The following is a 17,546-nucleotide window of genomic DNA, read 5'->3' as shown; positions in this document are numbered from 1 at the left end:
CTCTGCCCGCGAGTCTGCCTGCTCATCTGGTCCAAATATATCCTGATACACTTTGGCAATCATAATACTTTTTCATTTTGCAACCCGCTCAGACACACTCGCGCACAAGGAAGGGGGCTGAGAGCCACAGACACAAGAGATCGGCACAAATCCCATTGCCCCTTGCGCCAAGAGGGGCTTTTCCCATCTCTCACAGAGACTGGGTGATTGAGTGAGTGAGTGAGTGAGTGCTACCCCAACCAGAGGTGCGTTTGCAAGGATACAAGCACTTTCTCCCTGGGACTTGGCGACCAGACGATCGTCTCGGGCTGTTTCTGGGGGGCCGCCCTCGTCCAAACTCTCCACGCACACCGGCAGTCGTGTCCTGACTTTGATCGGTAGCCGGCCAACCAGCCCGCAGGTGACAAGCCCGGGACAAAGTGCAGGCATGGGCCAGAAGGCGCAGTCTTGGGGCCCTGATGGGGGGGAGCATGCGGTTGAGGCTCAGGGTCGTGGTGCCCAGCGACTCGGGCTGTATTCCGAAGACGGAATGGTCAAACCCCACACTGGTCGACAGCGACGACGACGCTCAACACATGCACCACTCGTCGTGTGTCTCGTCGTGGTTGCGGCTCTGACCGCTCTGGGCCTGTGCCACCACCACCGCCAGAACCTGCAGTGGCCTGCTGCGCCCGTGGCGGTTGCTCCAACGTGGTCTGAGAGCGCGGCACCGTCCGACCGCGACCTGCTGTCAAGTGCTGCTCTTGCTTCCGCTGCTACTGCAGCTGCAGCTTCTCCTCACCACCCGGATGTGACCACTGGTCACGTTGGCAACGACCAGACGGAACATGCGGCTGCCGAATCGTCCAGCGAGAGCGTCGCACTCGGCGTCCCCGGTGTGATCAGACGGCAGACTGCCAATGTGACTACGACTTCTGCGACAGCCGCTGCGACAGTTCTAGAAGTCTTCCAGGTGCACCAGCCCGTATTGACCCCGTCTGGACCGACTTTGGATGACGCCGCCGATGGTGACGATGACGACGCCCCCGGTGGTTCTTGTTCCGTCGTGCTGATGGAACACGTCTTCGCGGTCAGTTACGGAGCCCCATTCATCGGGGCCTATACACCGCCAGACTGTGAGTTCAATCGCGTGGTGATCAACTTCACCGTGGTGAGCGAGGGTAGGCAATAGTAAGTCTGATGGTACCTCACGGTGTTGGCACACATGCAGACAGCCACTGACCTATACACCAGTGACCGTCTTGCTCTCATGTACCTTAATGACACCGAGGTCTGGCGGACGTCAACCGCCGAGCCCACGGCGCATCCCGGCATCCGTTGGACCTATCTGAAAGACATGACAGAGTACCTCTCCCTGTGGAACTCACCGGAGAAAATCATCTTCGATTTGGGCAATCTCATCACAGATGTATATACAGGCTCCTTCAATACGACCCTGACGGCTACATTCTTCAACGACGAGGTTGACGTGGCCACTGCGGCCCCTGCGGACCTCATCATCCCCATCAGTGCGCGTAAGTCTTCGTCTGACGGCGTTAGCCAGTTCACACTGCCTGCCGACAACGCGACCAACACGGTCAGTTTCCCCCAAAATGCCAACCGCGCCGTCTTCTCTGTCAGCGCCAACGGCCAGTCCAGCGAGGAGTTCTGGTGGTCCAACGTGCTGCAGTCGGACACCTCGGCGTTTTCTGCAACCGCCGGAGACTTTACTGGCTACTCGCCGTGGCGTGAGGTTCAGGTGCTTATCGACGGGCAACTCGCGGGCGTGCAGTGGCCGTTCCCCGTAGTGTTCACCGGCGGTGTCGTCCCCTCGCTGCATCGGCCGGTCGTCGGCCCAGACGCTTTCGACCTGAAAGAGCACGAGATCGACATCACGCCCTGGCTCCCGGTGCTGTGTGACGGTAACAGCCACACCTTCACAATCTACGTGGCAGGCCTGCTCGACGACGGCGGGTCGGAGGTAAGTGTCACACAGACAGTGGCGGCCAGCTGGTATGTCACGGGCAAGGTCTTTGTGTGGCTCGACGACGAGGGCAGCGTGACGACGGGCTCTGCGCCCGTCGTCGAAGCCATGCCGCCGAGCATCTCTGTGTCGTCGGTGCTCACGCAGAATGCGACGGGCGCCAATGAGACACTCACGTACGATACCGAGGTCTCGCGTGCCTTCAAGGTTACATCGACTGTTGTCTCGCGCAACAACACCTCGGGCACCGTCAGCTGGACACAGGACCTATCGTACAGTAACAAGGGCTTTGTCTCGGCCTACGGCTTCGCGCAGATCAACGATTTCTTGATCTCCGGTACCGACCAGGCGAGTTCCTCCTCGGTGGCGGCTGTGGGGGCTGACTACAAGACTGAGTACAAGTATCCTCTGTGGTGCAACTCGACCTATGGCTACTCGCCTGAAGGTAACTTGACCTTGTACGGGCGCCTCATCCAAGGGGTGCAGGTCTACGTTGAGGGCGCAGCCGTGTTCCCTGACGGCCTGGAGGCTTTCTCTGAAGGGGAAAGTGGGTCAGCCAGCCCCAAGTATACCGGCTCGCTGGTCGACACGTCAAAGGACGGCACCGCTTACTTCTTCCAATATGCGGACCGCAGTAACAGCTCCGGGTACGGCTCGACAGACCAGGTCTTCAGCTTCGGCGGCTTCACTGCACCGGGCGGGTCCATTGACGCTGTCCCCGACCAGGAGCTGTATCGCCGGCACGTAGCGGCCACCAACTCGACCATCACCCGTGATGAGGAGGTCGTAGCTGACGGCGGCACAACTGTGACTTCCACCGAAAGTGGTGGGGCTGCCTCTGAGAAGTCCTACGCTCAGGCGCCGCTTGATGGTGGCAACGGAGGCCCGAGGTTGTTCATGTACCGACAGGACGAAGATAAACTGTAATAAGCGAAGACGCAGTCAGCAAGCCATAAACGGGGTTTTGGCTTCACGGGCTCTGGTACTGGTAGTTTATTTCCCTGGCCATTTGGGGTTGGGGATCGGCGACTGCAGATGCTCCGGGGCGCGGCGGCTAAGCCGAGCATCACGACCGAGCACTAGGCCCGTGGGTTGTCATCCCTTTGAGGAAGCTGTCATTGGGGACTCCCGCATATGTCGAGCATAGTACAGACCAAAAGTCCTTGGATGATGATCAGCCATGTACAGGGCGACCCGAAAAAGAAGCCTAATTCGTGACTTTAGTAGCGTTGGCGAGGGGTCCCTTAACTCTCCTGTCTTGTCTGTGCGTATCATAATAGTAATACCAGATTTTTAAGGCAAAATTAAGTATAAAAAGGGTAGCTTTTCTATAGCATTATATCCTGAATTCGCTGTAATAATATAAGGTTAATTATAAAAGGGATAAATTAGAAATTGTGATTGGTTGGATTTGGTTACATTCTTTCCGGGGAGTTGTAGTGACATGGATAATCTCTTTCAGGTCACCCTGTAGTCTGCCATGTAATCAGGCACTCTAATATATGAACATCGGTACATCTCCACCGCCTCCCCAGTCTGTGCGGGCGGTGTATATGCTTTTCTCAAGGCAAATCGCGGTGAACCAAGAGCGGCAATCACGAGGTTTGGCTTGCGATTGGCGGCTTGGCTATTATTGATATACGAACAATTATACGTGATGGCATATCTCCTCATGGGCCAGAGGAAGCGGGAGGGACAAAGGAAAAAAAAGAAGCTTCGCCGGGCGCTCAACCGGCGTCAGGACCTCCGGCAACGCGGCCCCGATTGGGGAGGCCGGCGCACCCCTCCCCAGCCCTGCTGTCGCACTGGTTGGTGCACGCTCAAACCTACCGCATGGTGTAGGATTTTAGCCCCGCGAGTAGGTATATTGGGCCCCCATCTAAACAATTGGCCGTGATTCGCCCCCCGGGCTTGTGGGATCGGGGGGTTGGACGCATGGGAGGGCGAGAGAGAGAGGCTGAGAAGGTTGCGTGGTTGCGCATTGGTTTGTTGTCGTTGTTGGCACCTTTTCAGCCTCATCAAGCCCGGGGCCCGCAGCCCCTTCGACGTGCATATGTCAAGCCGGCAGCGGGCCCCCGACAAAGAAGGGTTTGATGTGTGTGTGAGGGGAAATGCGGTTTGGGCATGCATGGGGAGTGGCCAGAAATTCCCACGAGGGTGGCAAAACACCCCTCCCTCTCGGGACGGCGCCGCGGTGCATGGTAGATCTGCGGGTTCAGCAACCGCCCTTTTTTCTCATTTCTCCAACTGCGGGCTGAGATGGGATGAAGGTAGCTTGGGATAGCTACTTTTGGCAGCTGGATGGGGGCAAGGGGCTGCTGTGACGGTCTGGTCGATCTTGCATGCATGGAGATACGTACCCTTTTCTCCCTCGCTCAGCTACCATGTGGTCGTGCTTACTTCCACCCGTTGCGCGTGGCCCGTGGCGCCTCTCGTTGTCTGGCTAGCTTTCCTTGGCCGCTGGATTAGTCGGTGAGCTAATGCCATAAAAGTCCTCCGTGCTCCATAGTATGCTTGATGATCGGTCCGCGTGACACGTTTGGGTTAGGGCTGTGGTAACAGCCTCTGTTGGTGATGATTTAAGGTTAAGGCTAGGAGTGCCCTTCCTGAATGGGGTCGCGATCCTCCGATCCAAGTACCAAGGTAGCCACAGGTGTTCACGTCGGTGACCCCCAGGCGGGTCATAATTGCATTTACAGGGTCAACCGCCCTAAAGAAGGCTAATTTGTGACTTTCGGCGTGTTAGGGAGGGGCCCCTTAAGTAAATTTAGATTAATAACTACCTATGCTTATTAATAATATAAATATTAGCTTATGTTAATAAGTTAATATTTATTTTAAGGTATTATAATTATAATATTTTTTTAATAAATTATTTATAATTAATTATTATAATTTATTTAAATAAATAATATTTTTAACTTAATTTTTAATAATAATTAAATTTTTTTTTAAATTATTAAATAAATTAATTATTAGCTTTATATAATTAAAAATTAATTAATAATTAATTAATAATAATTATAAAATAAAATAAGATAAAGATAAATAAAATAATTATATTACATCTTTTAATTTAAGCAGGAATTTAAATGTATGTTAAGTTAATAATATATAATTTCTAAATGTAAAATTAAGCCTTTTAATTGGTTTATAAGGTTACATTTATTATGGGGACATTGTACCTTCATGGATAAAGATTAAGGGAAGACCCTGTACTAGCAGAGATTCGAGCAGCATTATGCTGTCGCCGCCAGGCAGGAGCTGCCGCGCATAGCGACTTCAATCTCGCAATTTGTCCAGAGAGTTGTATCCGGGGAAACCTGTCGCTCGACACATGAGGCTATCGAAGCATAGGCTGCAAGTCGTGCCAGTCTGCATCAGCGGTCTGACGTCAAAATTCAGTCGCAAGCTCGAAGCTATCTCGAAGCTATCTCGAGATGCCCTGGGGATCGTAAAATCACAAGGCGAGCACTTGCAGCAGAAGTTCAGTAGGTTTCGCAGCGGTCAAACAGGGCCGACGGTCTCCCCTCTCGATCGGCCCAGTCGACGAGACCGCCCAGCGCTCTGCAGAGAGTGCACATTCATTACCTTGCCCTGGTCAGCATGCCATTCCCTATTCCCGCCTGGTTCTCGCTTCCATTGCCACGGGAAGTGTTCCGCAATTATGATCGACGCTCCATTTTGGCGGCATCCCTCAGCACCCGCAGCGAGCCGTGGCGGGGCAGTAGTTTGAGCGGCAAGTGACCATCGCGCCGAGCTTGCTGGTGTTCCAATCTCCGAGCTAAATCGATGTCGCTATCGTAGAGTTTGGCCTAGCAGCTGGTGCGCCGGAGTAAGCTGACGGTCAGAGGTCTTCACGAGAAATCCTAGTTGCTTCGTGACGGTATTCGCCGTGGCCAGACCGAAGAAGGACCAGATCTGGCCCACCCGTGGTCATCCGTGGCAAGGTGAGCACGAAGACCGACACAGTAGATCCTGAGGATTCAGTACTTTGCTGTGGTGGGCCCAGCGCGGTCTGCCATCTGGTGTTGGGTCGCCGTTGTCAGCAGGTGCCCAGGCACCGCAGACCATCATTTGCGTGCATCGTGAGTGATCTACAGGTGGCAAAAAGCTTGGCCTGGGAAATGGGGAACTCTGCTGCGTGGCAGGCCACAGATCAGATCGGACCAGTTCTTGGAAGTGAAATCGTCGCAAGCTTTGACCACCTGACGGGAACAAGAGTGAGGACGAGGATGTTTGAGAGTGTGAGGGAGGCCGGCGCGGTCTCGTCGTGAGCGTCCTTTTTGGAAAAGCATATTCAGACTGGGGTTCCCGACAAGAGAAGAAAGAAGGTTTCACCCAAATCCCGTGACAAATCCCGCGCTACGGCTGCCACGCCAAGTCAGACGATCCTGAGCCAAGGAATCCCAAAAGACTGGATCTTAGAGTTTTCTAGAGGCTTGGGGGACAAGGGTGCCTGTCATGTTCGGGTACATCCCACTGTAGCTGGGCATGTATCGCGACCGCAGGGGAGGGGTCGGCACAGATCCAGCAGCATTTGGGGGAGCGGGTACCGTTCTGGCCTGAATACATAGCACCGCCAGTACCACCGTCCGCGCTTCACGTTCTCGTCCAAACTCTATCCCTCCTCCAAGCTGCAGGTCCATCTCGGGAGATGCGATCCCACGCCTCGCGACCAGTGCTTTGGAGAGCGGGTACTACTTTACCCAATGTACTGTAGTAGTCCACGGGAAATAACCATTGCTGAAACTCAAAGTCATCCCAGAGGGGCGAATGCCAAGGGCTGAGACTTGGCATTCTGATACTCGCAATTCAGCTGTCAGTACCACACACAGCGGTGTCTCGCCAGCTTCCCCAATGCCCACGAGTGTGAGCAGGGGAAGGCCGTGTCTGAGAATGGTTGTTTGTTTCGAGCTGCAAAAAGGGCACCGCAGGTAGGGACCCATCCCTTGCCGGCCTGTCATCTCGTCTGCGCAGCTGTCTGGAGCTTGGCTGGGTTTTGTTTACCCGACAGGTGCAAGTTCCGTGAAGTTTGCTGGCCATTTGGGGCTGTCAAGTTGCCGACGACAACTTCATCTGAATCTCGCAGAGCTTGACAGCAGACAGCCCCGCGCGTGGGCGAGGTCACGAGCACTCGGCACACGTCAGTCAGTGGGGCGGCAGTGGTGATCGGGACGGCGAGGGCAATTTGGATGACAACAAGAGCGTCTTGCTCGGGACGGAGGCCATCATCATGTGCGTTGTCTCGTGTGTGGGGCCAGGCGATGAAGGGGGAAGGGTTCCAGAAGACTTCGAAAGGTGTCAGAGGCGCAGTGGAGTATCCGCACTGCGTACCACCGTAAATCAAGGCACTTTGATAAGGCTCGGATGGTGCTCAAGTATGGTAAGTTACATGGGAGAGGCCGACGACTTGCTCGACGGCCAAAACCTTGTCTCTAACGGAGGGGAAACGGTGATGGCGTTCCTGTCGGGGATGGAATGTCGGGACCACGACACGATGGTTTCGACAGCAGGCCACTATAAGGTTTCCGAGGGCTCATGACGCATTTATAACGAGGCGGCCCAGGGATTGGCGTCAGAGGTTGTGGACGAAGATGTCGTTGGCAGGCCGGCTGCTGGCCGAGTGCTGTGCTGGGCGAGGGCATTGATACGAGTCCAAGGAATGCGTCATTGTGGGTGTGAGTGGGTGTATGCTTAGCCGTGAAAGCATCGTCCATGTCAGCTCGGGTGGCTCGATGGCGGATGTACGTGTGAGAGAGCGGCGGGCTCCCATGAGTCGTTCGCGAGTCGTCGTGGAGTGTCGTCGGTCGACTATTGCGACAACCGATGGGCAGACAGCGAGAGCGACGGTCGCCACGGCAGCGCCGAGCGTCTTGATGCAGCGAAGGAGATAAGGTTCGAGTATGTGCGGCAGCACAGGTCACAGGTGCGGCACGAGACGAACGCAGCGTGGCAGCTGTCACCCACTGCGAGTTCGTGGTAGGTTGGGGAGGAGGTTGAGTTGAAACAACGTGCGGGTGGCTAAGCCATAGACAGCACTGTCCTCCGGTGGCTGCGTGCGTACACACGCGTCGGGGGCCGGAGCGGTCGCATAGCCTCGGGAGGCTGTGAGGCGTTACTGGCCCCCGCGTTACTGGCTCCCGCGTCTCAGGGATATGGATGGCGGCATCTCGTCGAACGCGACTAGGCTGCCGGGCTGTGGTTGGTTGGTTTCTCGCAGCCGCGCGTCTCAAGAGACAGAGAGCCGGCCGGTGGCAGTTTCATCAGGGGACCTCGGTGGTGGCAGTGGCAGTGGCAGTGTGGTCCAGTCATCGAGGGACGAAAGTATCAACTGCTTAATTACTTGGGTGCTGGATGCCATGGTTATTGTCCAGGCATTGGGCAATGTTCACTAGATGATTGGGTCTAGGTGTGAAGCTGTGGTGTGAATGCGGAGATCTGCAGGCTCCTGCAGGGGTATGCAGGCTTGTAGGGCTGTCGATTGGCTTGGATCGCCCCGCCAACAGTCTAAGTGCCGGGGCGATGGCAGTTGAATGGCTCTCGGCGGCTGGAAACAGAAACAAAATCAACAAGTCAGCAGCCAATATATGCAGCATGGGGAAATCTGGTCGATTGAGCACCCGTCCATGCCATGAGAAACGAAACACACACACACGAACTCCACTACGCTCGAGACTCGGACTCTCAAGACACCATCGCATTCATCAAGAAGGACAGTGCTTAGCTCGCTCCCAACTGCTCGCTCCTGCCCGCAGACCGAGACAGAAGCTTGTCCCGTATCTGAGCAAGTGCGAGTGGCCGACGTCATCGCCCTCCCGGCTTCCGGAACCGCTCGACCCCCAGCCGCAGCAATAACAGCAGACATCGCCTTCACAGCCTCCCACATACGACGCTGCATTGCTTCCGCCACTCAAATCTCTCCTCACCCAGAACAGTCTATTGTTCCCTCGCCTCTTGTCCATCTTCACAAGCACCCTCACGACGCTATTGTTGTATCAACAAATCTGATTATTACATCCTGTACTGTCCCGTGGTTGATCGCTCCGCCAGCAATCCATACTCCACACACTGCCGCTCAAACACCACAAGCAGCAGAGAAAGCAACGCGAATCCACCCCACGCGTACCTCCACCCGGACACCTAGCTCATACTGTACTTCTTGAGCATCCAAGCATCTCCGCCCGGAAGACACAGACCAGCCCCACCCCCGAAAGCCGCCATCATGGAGATCATCCAGATAGCCATCCGAGGCCTGCAGCTCCTTTGGATCATCATCCTGACCGCCCTCCTCGGGAACGTCATCGCGACCAGTAATAATGGCTCCTTCGTCTCCGCCGCCGCCGTCAACTTCTCCATGTTCGTCACCGTCTTGGGCTGGCTAGTGACCCTCTACGGGCTGGCCGTCGCCTTTGTGGAGTCGCTCGCCGTCCCCATCGTCGTGATGGCCACAGACGCCCTGGTCGTGCTATTCACCCTCATTGACGCCATCGTGTTGGCCGCGCTGCTGGGCGTGCCCAACTGCGGCAAGGAGGACAACGAGAAGAAGTGCCGCGAGCTGCAGGCCAGCACGGTCTTCATGTGGTTCCTTTTCGGCACCTTTGCCGCCTCCCTAGCTTTCGCCCTTCTGGGCTACCGGAGGGGCGGCGGCTCAGTCAGGTCGGGCGGCCCTCACATGGCACAGGTTAGGGTCTAAGTCGTTTGGACGGCTTCCTAGAGCCGGTATAATGAGTACGATCGTCATGAAGGTTATGATGGTCACGGATTATATACGATGGGACGGATAGGACGGAAGGATAGGAAAACTCGGGATGGGTTATAGCAATCCTCGGAAGGGATGGGCGGCAGTGCTGGGCACCGAAATGGTCGCATACGGGCAGCTACGAGTTCTTGGACGGCGTTCGGGGCAAAACTCTGGAGAGGTCATACGGGCCTCGCGCCTCCGTGCGACCAAAAATTTGGACCTGTGTAACGAGTACTGGATATGTGCTTCTGATTGATTGAATTAGAGATACCGAGAAATATAGTAATGGACTTGCAAGGTTCAAGCCGGGCGTATATTGTGCCATCTCAGCTGTGTATGCTTATGGTCATGTTCCGCAGTTTAATCGACAGAACAATCAGGCCTGCCACGAACATCTATTGAGAAATCCTCGTCCGCGAGTACGACAACGACCTGCTGAACCGATGGGATGTCGAAGGACAGGATCATCTCAAAACATCCATTTGTACCCACTATGTTTTGTCTAGTGATTCGTTTGCTGTGTCTGTCCGGCTGCGGTTAAGCCAAGGAAGATGAACGTTTCGATCCCACGGCTCATCATTCTGGCGTTGAATATGTCTTCATTGCTCTCGGCAGCTATAGACAACTGTGGCACAAAATGCCCTGTTTTGTTTCTTGGGTCTTAGCAGAAACCAAATTCACCTATCCAGTCTTCCACTGAGATGCGCCAGTGCTCTCATAGATATCCATATGATCAACCCAGTCAGTGGGTCAACCACAGCTCGACGATGCGGTCAAGACTTGGGGTTGTCAAATATTCACCACGCGGCTGGTCCGCTCTGGCACGAGTGATTTCCACACGTCGTACACGCCCAGCATGGGCATCCCCCGTCCTAGACTCCATCCACAGCAGCCACGGGGTCCAAGGCCCGTCCGTGACCATCTCTCGTTCTCGGAAGCATCATCAGAAGCCAAACACATAGCTCATCATAACGTGGCAGCCGCCTCGGCAGCACCCGTGGCCGCCCACGCGTTCTTGTTCGTCCATCGTATCTCAACGTTGTGTGCCCACTCCATGTACCGTGCCCAGCCTGTTCGGTCTCCCCTTGTTAGCAAGCAGGCATAGTTTATTTCCTCTCATCCGCGCGGGGCGGGGAGGGAGACAGGGGAGGCGGGGTGAAAACGCACTCCAATAAGCAAACTTCCTCCCCAGGTACTTGCCCGCGAAGGGCACGACGACCATGGTCAGCAGCAGCTGGATCTGCTCCAGGCTCTCCTCCCACTCCTTCTGGGCGTCGCTGGGGCTCTCGCTGGCCTCGGAGCTCAGCAGGTCGCTGGATATCGACGGCAGGGAGTCGAGGTCCTCGTCGTGGCTTTCTGAGGCGGCCATGTCGGATATCACGTACGAGTCGGACGTGGACATGTTGGCTGCGAGGTGTACGGTAGGGTATGCGGTGGGGGATCCGGGATGCTAGAAGGGCGGAAGGGTGGATGAGCGGGCGAGCTGGTGACGTAGACGGGGGATTTTGAAGCTCGGTCGCGGGCGGTCGGTGACCCGGCAGGTCGGTTTAGATGGACTATGTTGCTACCTGGCGGGTTGTGACATCTAGGATAGATCTGCCAGGTGTTGGATGGCAGGAGGTGGCGGTTGTTCGGGGATCGCAAAGGAGTGGATCGAAGTAGTGCTTGGCTAGAGCATGCGGCTGTTCGTCCGAGAACCACGACCCGTCCTCAGTCTCGCTCGCCAGCCCACAGAGCAAGCTAGGTGCTGAGGTCGGGTTCTAAAGCTGGGCGTTTGTAGGTCAAGCTAACTGCGCGCAGGGGTGCTGTTTCAGCATCCCGCCCGTCTTGTAGGGGATCTCTTGAGGCTTCCCAACAGGTCAGTCAGCTGACTGTGCCTGGTTCGTCCTCAGAGCTGGAGTGACTCTGAGGGGTGCTTGTCGGCTGGGGCATTTCGTCATTGGGAGAGGAACCGTTCGACAGTAGGCACACTACTGTACCCCGAACTCCATTCATCCTACTCATAGTTGTGCCCCTCAGTCATCGGCATCCGACTCATCGAAGACTCGCCTCTGCACACACACCCACAAAAGAAGTCAAAAGGGAGACCCGGACCCCCCAATACGTACGCACAAGAGCAGCGTGCCTATCAATCAACCAACGAAAAAGACCACCAGCCCGGTTTACGTTCTGATTGAACAAGCCAGCCAGCCAGCCAAGTCCATCCTTCCGTCATACACAAAAAGAGGCGACTGCAACTGCGGCCGAAGGAACAAAAAGATGGTGAACGAGGTATGTCCGCCAGCTAGTCCGGGTAGCGGATGAGAACACGGCCTTTCCCCCATCCTTTGCCCGCATCTTTGCCATGCCTTGCACTGCATACTGCTCGAGTCGAGGCAGTTTTTCCCGAACCCACGTTTCCTGCCTCAGGGAAGAAGCCCAGTCTCAGGCCCAGGCCCAGGCTCTGAACGGACGGAGAGGAATGAACAAGTGCCCACTCTAGTCATTTGCAGCGCATCGCGCATCGCGCATCGCAGTGCAGCTTGCCCCTAAAGCTCCCCTGCTCCAGGCCAGACCAGACTCCAGTTCCGGCTGCCCTGGCCACCCCTGCTCGCCCGCCTGCCTAGCCCCGCCAAAAAAAGCAGGCCATTAGAGTTGACTCACTCGCTCCACACATCATCAACACCTGTCGTCTTTCAACCGACTACCTTACCCTTTGCCTGTGTCTTTGCAGGACAAGCCAGTCTCCCTTAGCCCTCCCCTATTACTCTGATCATCGAGCCAGCCTCACACCGAAATCTCGAAACGTCCCCACACTAAACTCCCACCCCAGGACCAGTCCGACTCGCGAAGATCCTCGCGTAAATCCGTCGCATTCACTGAAGAGAAACTCGTCGTCGGTGCCGACGGCAGCGTCGAAATCATGTCTGCTCCAAACGAGGAGAAGGACACCGCCTTGGTCAGTCACAACCCCTCCCATCTTTTGCGCTGCCAATGCGGCCACAAGCCAAAGCGAGAAATCTGTTTGCTGACATCCTGCACAGTCTCACAGTCCGTCTACCGAGCCACTATCAGAGACCCTCGCGTCGACTAATCCCTCCACAGCTACCGCCCCCGCCGAGACCGAGACCCCTCCCCGGGAGGCCGGTGATGATGGACTCGACCTCGGTCTGATGAAGAAGAAGAAGAAGAAGACGGTCAAGATCGCCGACGACGCGGAGCCGGCTGGAGACGACGCCGCTGCTGAAGGCGACGGTGGACTTGGTATTTAAATCACCAGCGCATGCAGCATTACTTTATGGGGTCGACTTGGCTGACATTATCGGAAACAGACTTGGGAATCAAGAAGAAGAAGAAGAAGAAGGCACCAAAGGAGGGCGATGACGACTTCGCGGCCAAGCTTGCTGCCCTGGACCTCGACAAAGAGGGTGGCGAGGCAGCCGCTGACGAGCAAACCCAGGATGGTGACATGTAAGTCTTTCTCCGCTGTCACTTCACGCCTCTACGGACTCGTGCCGTGCATTCTGGTTCTATCCTGGCTGGCGCAAGAAAGCACAGCCAGTGGTGCAACGCGCAAGGTTCCGTGTACTGACAAATTTGCTCTGCGCAGGAAGCAAGGAACCGGTATCTGGACGCACGACGAGACAACACCCATCAAATACGACCTCCTCCTGGTACGTTTAGCTGCTGAAAGATCTTGTCTCTTCTCTCGGGGATGTCATATGGTGACTAACGTTCGTCGCAGAGCCGATTTTTCAGCCTTCTCTCTGAGAAGAACCCCGACCACGCCACCGGAGCTGCCAAGAGCTACAAGATCCCACCGCCCCAATGCATGCGTGAAGGCAACAAGAAGACCATCTTCGCCAACCTTCCCGAGATTTGCAAGCGTATGAAGCGATCCGAGGAGCACGTCACCACATTCCTGTTCGCCGAACTGGGTACGAGTGGCTCGACCGCAGGTACCGGAGGTCTGGTCATCAAGGGTCGTTTCCAGGCGAAGCAACTGGAGAACGTGCTGCGGAAGTACATCATCGAGTACGTGTCGTGCAAGACGTGCCGGTCGCCGGACACGGAGCTGAGCAAGGGAGAGAACCGTCTGTCTTTTGTCACCTGCAACTCGTGCGGATCCCGTCGGTCCGTCGCCGCCATCAAGACTGGTTTCTCTGCCCAGATCGGAAAGAGAAGAAAGATGCGGGCTTAGGTTGGTCATTTGCCTGCTGGCTGTACAGTAACTTTTCGATGCTACATAGAGGCCATGAAGTAATGCAGACGAATTTTATGTGCAACTTGAACACGAACAAGTCGGGTTGATTGTTTCTTTGGTGGTCCTGTTCTCATGACATTTAACAATTCTGCCCTGCTTGCCATTTCGTGATTGAAGTACCAGATCCCTCATCATCCGCTCCCGACATGGGCAGGTCCCGACCAGAGCTCCCGTTGTCGGTCGTCGTTGCGGTTCAAAGTCGCCCGTCTTGGACTCGGCGGCGGACGTCGCAAAGCAGGGATTTTGCCTGCCGCAGCACCCCGGCAATCAACTTATAAATGACGGCATGAGCATACCCTTTTTGATAGCTCCATGTGGGTGAGAGCTTCATGATGATCTCTCATTCAATCTCATAACAACATGCTGGCCTCACGGTTTCGGATCGCAAGCCAATTGCGCAGGTCAGTGGTGACCAGGAGCGTTACCACGCTGTCCAACAATCCAGACATTGTAAGTGCCCTGGTTCCCTGCCATCTCACATTCTCCTCGCTGCACAGGCTGCGACTAGAAACGATGCCTCAGAAACGACCTCACATTAGTTCTTCATGTTGTCTTATGTTACGTTCTCTTGCCTCCTTCGTCTCGTAGTCTTTCGGGGAGACCACACCATCAATCCACCCAATCCTTACCAAACATAACATACATAATAAAGAGGATAATAGAGACAAAGCTGACCCGGCCCGCCCGCACAGAAAGTCTTCCCCAACCCTGCGTCGCCCTCGGCATCCTACCTGCTGACCTACCTGCCCGCGGAGCCGCCCAACCCGGGCCTGGCGGTCGGCACAACGACGAAGCTCCCGCCGACGCCGGGGTCGTTCCGCGAGAATAGCCGCTTCCTGGGCATCCTCAACGAGGTGCTCGCCGCCCACGCTCACCTCGACGCGGACCTCCGGGCCGCGGCCCAGGCGTTCGCGAGCCCCGGCGGGGTCAACCTCGGCGGCGGCATGATGAGGGGCCGGGGGAAGAGGAGGGGCGGCTCGGACGGCGCCGGGGGCGCGAGTGACCAGGGAGGAGCTGGGGGTGGAGGGGCTGGGGGGTGGGTGCACTTGAGTGATGTGAGTCTTGTCTATTTCTTTGCCTTGATTGTTTAAATCACATCATTCATAATTGTGGCCAGAAGCCGTTTACTACGTTCTCTGCTGACTCTGGTGTGAACAGAGGAGAAACCCGCCAGATTTTGGGAGGATTGCATGGTAAGCTGGCACATACTCTTCTCACTCACTTCAGAATGGGCGCTTTTGTGGACTAACACGAGGTTCATTAAGGCCTGAGGACATCTTTGGCAGTGTCCAGGTCGACAGCAAGGGGGAAATCGAGGGCAATTTCCAGGCCAGCGGGACCTACAGGATAGTGACGAACGAGGGAATGTGAGTTGAACCTGTCCCGTTTCTTTCTGTCCTGCTGCAATCTGGCCAGCCATGACTGACCAAGGTTCTAACTTCTACAGACTGGGCTTGAGCCCCTTTTTGACCGAGAAGCTCATTGCAAGGTTATGGGAGGAGGATAAGAAGGAGCGGATATCATGAGAGTGAGCATTTCGTGTCCTCGAGCGTTGGAAGTCAAAGGGGGTCCTGTCGGAGCTGCAAAGCATGCTTGGCCGATCGATTATTCGACTGAGAACTGTAAATTAGCTTGCATATCACATGTTCTCGTCGAAACCACGGTGCAAATACCCGCACATATTTCAAGATCCTCGGGATGGAGGCTGTTCCGCGAAGCCCAAAACGTATTTGATGCAAGATGATAACAGATGTGACCTAGAGCCTCCTCAAGCATCCGGTGTCACCAATATGCAGTATAGAGTAATCACTGCAGCACCGGGCGGATTGGCTGTTCCGGCGCAGATAAGACGTCAGCCGGCCGATTCCCCGCTTAAAGCAGGCCCGGTCCGAAGCCGGTTGGCCATCACGCAACGGGCAGCTCTATTCGACATCAAACTTAATCCGTATTGCACGCTACTCTTGCTACATCCCCGATCCTGCCTCCTACTTTGCGTCTTCCTGCCACTCCAAAACCATGGTCCTCCGCGAGGTAGTCGAGGGCCAGGCCGGCCTGCCCGTGCCCAACAGCACGCACTCATACTGGCACAAGGACCCGTCCAAGAAACTCCTAGGCCACCGGTCCACGCCGGACCTGCCCGCCGAGGCCGACACAATCGTCGTCGGCACGGGAATGACGGGCTCCTTCGCGGCGCGCTTCCTCAAGGAGCCGGCGTCGCCCGCGAGCCAGCAGTCCCTCCTGGTCCTCGAGGCCCGCGAGGCCTGCTGGGGCGCCACGGGCCGCAACGGCGGGCACTGCCAGCCGTTCCTGTACGGCGCCCGCGAGGACGTCGCGCGCTTCGAGCTCGAGACGTACGAGTTCCTGCGGGGCCTGGTCGCGGACGAGGGCGTCGAGTGCGACTTCCGGCCCGTCAACGGCGTGCACGCCATGCTGAGCGCGGACGTCTTCGACGCCGCCGCCGCGGCGATCCCCGCGCTGAGGAGGAAAGTCCCCGACTTTGCCGACAAGATCGCCGTGGTGGCTGCCGGGAAGGGGCTGGTGGACGGGCCCGAGGGCGAGGAGTGGGCGCGGGGGCTGACGCTGGAGAAGCTCAGGCTGGACCGCCCCGGGGTGGCCGGCGCGATCGTGCAGAAGCATGCGGCGTCCATGTGGCCGTACAAGCTCGTCTGCCACGTGCTCGAGAGGCTGCTCGCCGAGCACGGGCCGGCATCGTTCAACCTGCAGACCAACACGCCCGTCACGGGTGTCTCCAGGGACGCGCAGTCCGGCAGGTGGGTTGTTACTACGCCGCGGGGCAGGGTCTCCGCGAAGAAGGTCCTCCTTGCTACGAATGGGTATACGTCGCGGCTGCTCCCGGCCTTCTCGGACTTGATCGTCCCCGTCAGGGGCCAGATCGGCGCGCTGCTGCCGCCTGAGCCGCGTGTTGGGCTGGACTACTCGTACGTCTTCTTCGGGAAGGTGGAGGGCGAGGACGGGCAGGATACCACGAGGGACGAGTATCTGGTCCAGCGGCCCCTCCCGAGAGGAGAGCTTATCCTCGGCGGCGGCCGGCACCTTGCTAAGGGGATGGCTGTCGGAGAGTGGAGGGACGACACGGTCGAGCCGAGGGTGGCGACGTGGCTGCGGACCGAGCTTGAGCCTGTGCTCAGCCTTGACCGCAAGGGTGATAAGACCCCTGAGGAGGGACTCGAGGCGTCCATGGAGTGGACGGGCATCATGGCGTACAGTCGTGACCAGGCGCCGTGGATCGGTGCTGTACCTGAGTCACTGGGCGGCGGCGAGGGCTTATACATCGCATCCGGATTCACGGGTCACGGCATGCCGCGATGTGCATTGGCCGGCAGGGGTGTAGCAGGAATCATGCTAGGGGATGAGAAGGGACACGGACTTCCTGAGACGTTCGTGGTGGGTGAGGACAGGGCAGCAAAGGCGAGGGAGGACTGGGGTCCTGTTGGGACTGTTGATGAGATGGAGACTTTGATCGCGGATCTGAAGCCTCTTATCCAGTAGAGAAATTGTGTTGATGTAACAATTACCAGACTGTCTAGAATACAAATGAAAACGCTTCAGCAGCCTGAGTACTTGTGTTGGGAGGA

At 56.5% G+C, this 17,546-nt stretch overlaps 6 protein-coding genes across 6 annotated transcripts; 5 read left to right on the top strand and 1 right to left on the bottom strand.

Annotated features, from left to right (window-relative positions):
- Nucleotides 1-427: 427 nt before the first annotated feature.
- Nucleotides 428-2,890, top strand: INS49_012399 (uncharacterized protein; the record flags this gene model as incomplete). Its single annotated transcript, XM_043173103.1, has 2 exons — nt 428-1,170; nt 1,234-2,890. The coding sequence occupies 2 exons, from the start codon at nt 428-430 to the stop codon at nt 2,888-2,890; spliced, it is 2,400 nt and encodes a 799-aa protein (XP_043022400.1).
- Nucleotides 2,891-9,188: 6,298 nt separating this feature from the next.
- On the top strand, nt 9,189-9,659 carry INS49_012398 (uncharacterized protein; the record flags this gene model as incomplete). Its single annotated transcript, XM_043173102.1, has 1 exon — nt 9,189-9,659. The coding sequence occupies one exon, from the start codon at nt 9,189-9,191 to the stop codon at nt 9,657-9,659; it is 471 nt and encodes a 156-aa protein (XP_043022399.1).
- Nucleotides 9,660-10,673: 1,014 nt separating this feature from the next.
- Nucleotides 10,674-11,109, bottom strand: INS49_012397 (uncharacterized protein; the record flags this gene model as incomplete). The annotated part of the gene is made up of 2 exons (XM_043173101.1): nt 10,674-10,777; nt 10,875-11,109. 2 exons carry the CDS (start codon nt 11,107-11,109, stop codon nt 10,674-10,676), a joined length of 339 nt encoding a protein of 112 aa, XP_043022398.1.
- Nucleotides 11,110-11,966: 857 nt separating this feature from the next.
- Nucleotides 11,967-13,887, top strand: INS49_012396 (uncharacterized protein; the record flags this gene model as incomplete). The annotated part of the gene is made up of 6 exons (XM_043173100.1): nt 11,967-11,978; nt 12,520-12,645; nt 12,731-12,950; nt 13,019-13,157; nt 13,297-13,360; nt 13,432-13,887. 6 exons carry the CDS (start codon nt 11,967-11,969, stop codon nt 13,885-13,887), a joined length of 1,017 nt encoding a protein of 338 aa, XP_043022397.1.
- Nucleotides 13,888-14,310: 423 nt separating this feature from the next.
- Nucleotides 14,311-15,476, top strand: INS49_012395 (uncharacterized protein; the record flags this gene model as incomplete). The annotated part of the gene is made up of 5 exons (XM_043173099.1): nt 14,311-14,400; nt 14,643-15,005; nt 15,109-15,143; nt 15,216-15,317; nt 15,398-15,476. The coding sequence occupies 5 exons, from the start codon at nt 14,311-14,313 to the stop codon at nt 15,474-15,476; spliced, it is 669 nt and encodes a 222-aa protein (XP_043022396.1).
- A 490-nt stretch (nt 15,477-15,966) lies between these two features.
- INS49_012394 (uncharacterized protein) lies at nt 15,967-17,460 on the top strand (the record flags this gene model as incomplete). Its single annotated transcript, XM_043173098.1, has 1 exon — nt 15,967-17,460. One exon carries the CDS (start codon nt 15,967-15,969, stop codon nt 17,458-17,460), a length of 1,494 nt encoding a protein of 497 aa, XP_043022395.1.
- Between the last annotated feature and the right edge of the window lie 86 nt (nt 17,461-17,546).

Source organism: Diaporthe citri (genome assembly GCF_014595645.1).
Source record: "Diaporthe citri strain NFHF-8-4 chromosome Unknown scaffold_6, whole genome shotgun sequence".
NCBI classification, from domain to species: Eukaryota; Fungi; Ascomycota; class Sordariomycetes; order Diaporthales; family Diaporthaceae; genus Diaporthe; species Diaporthe citri.
This window is presented reverse-complemented; position numbering and strand designations above follow the sequence as displayed.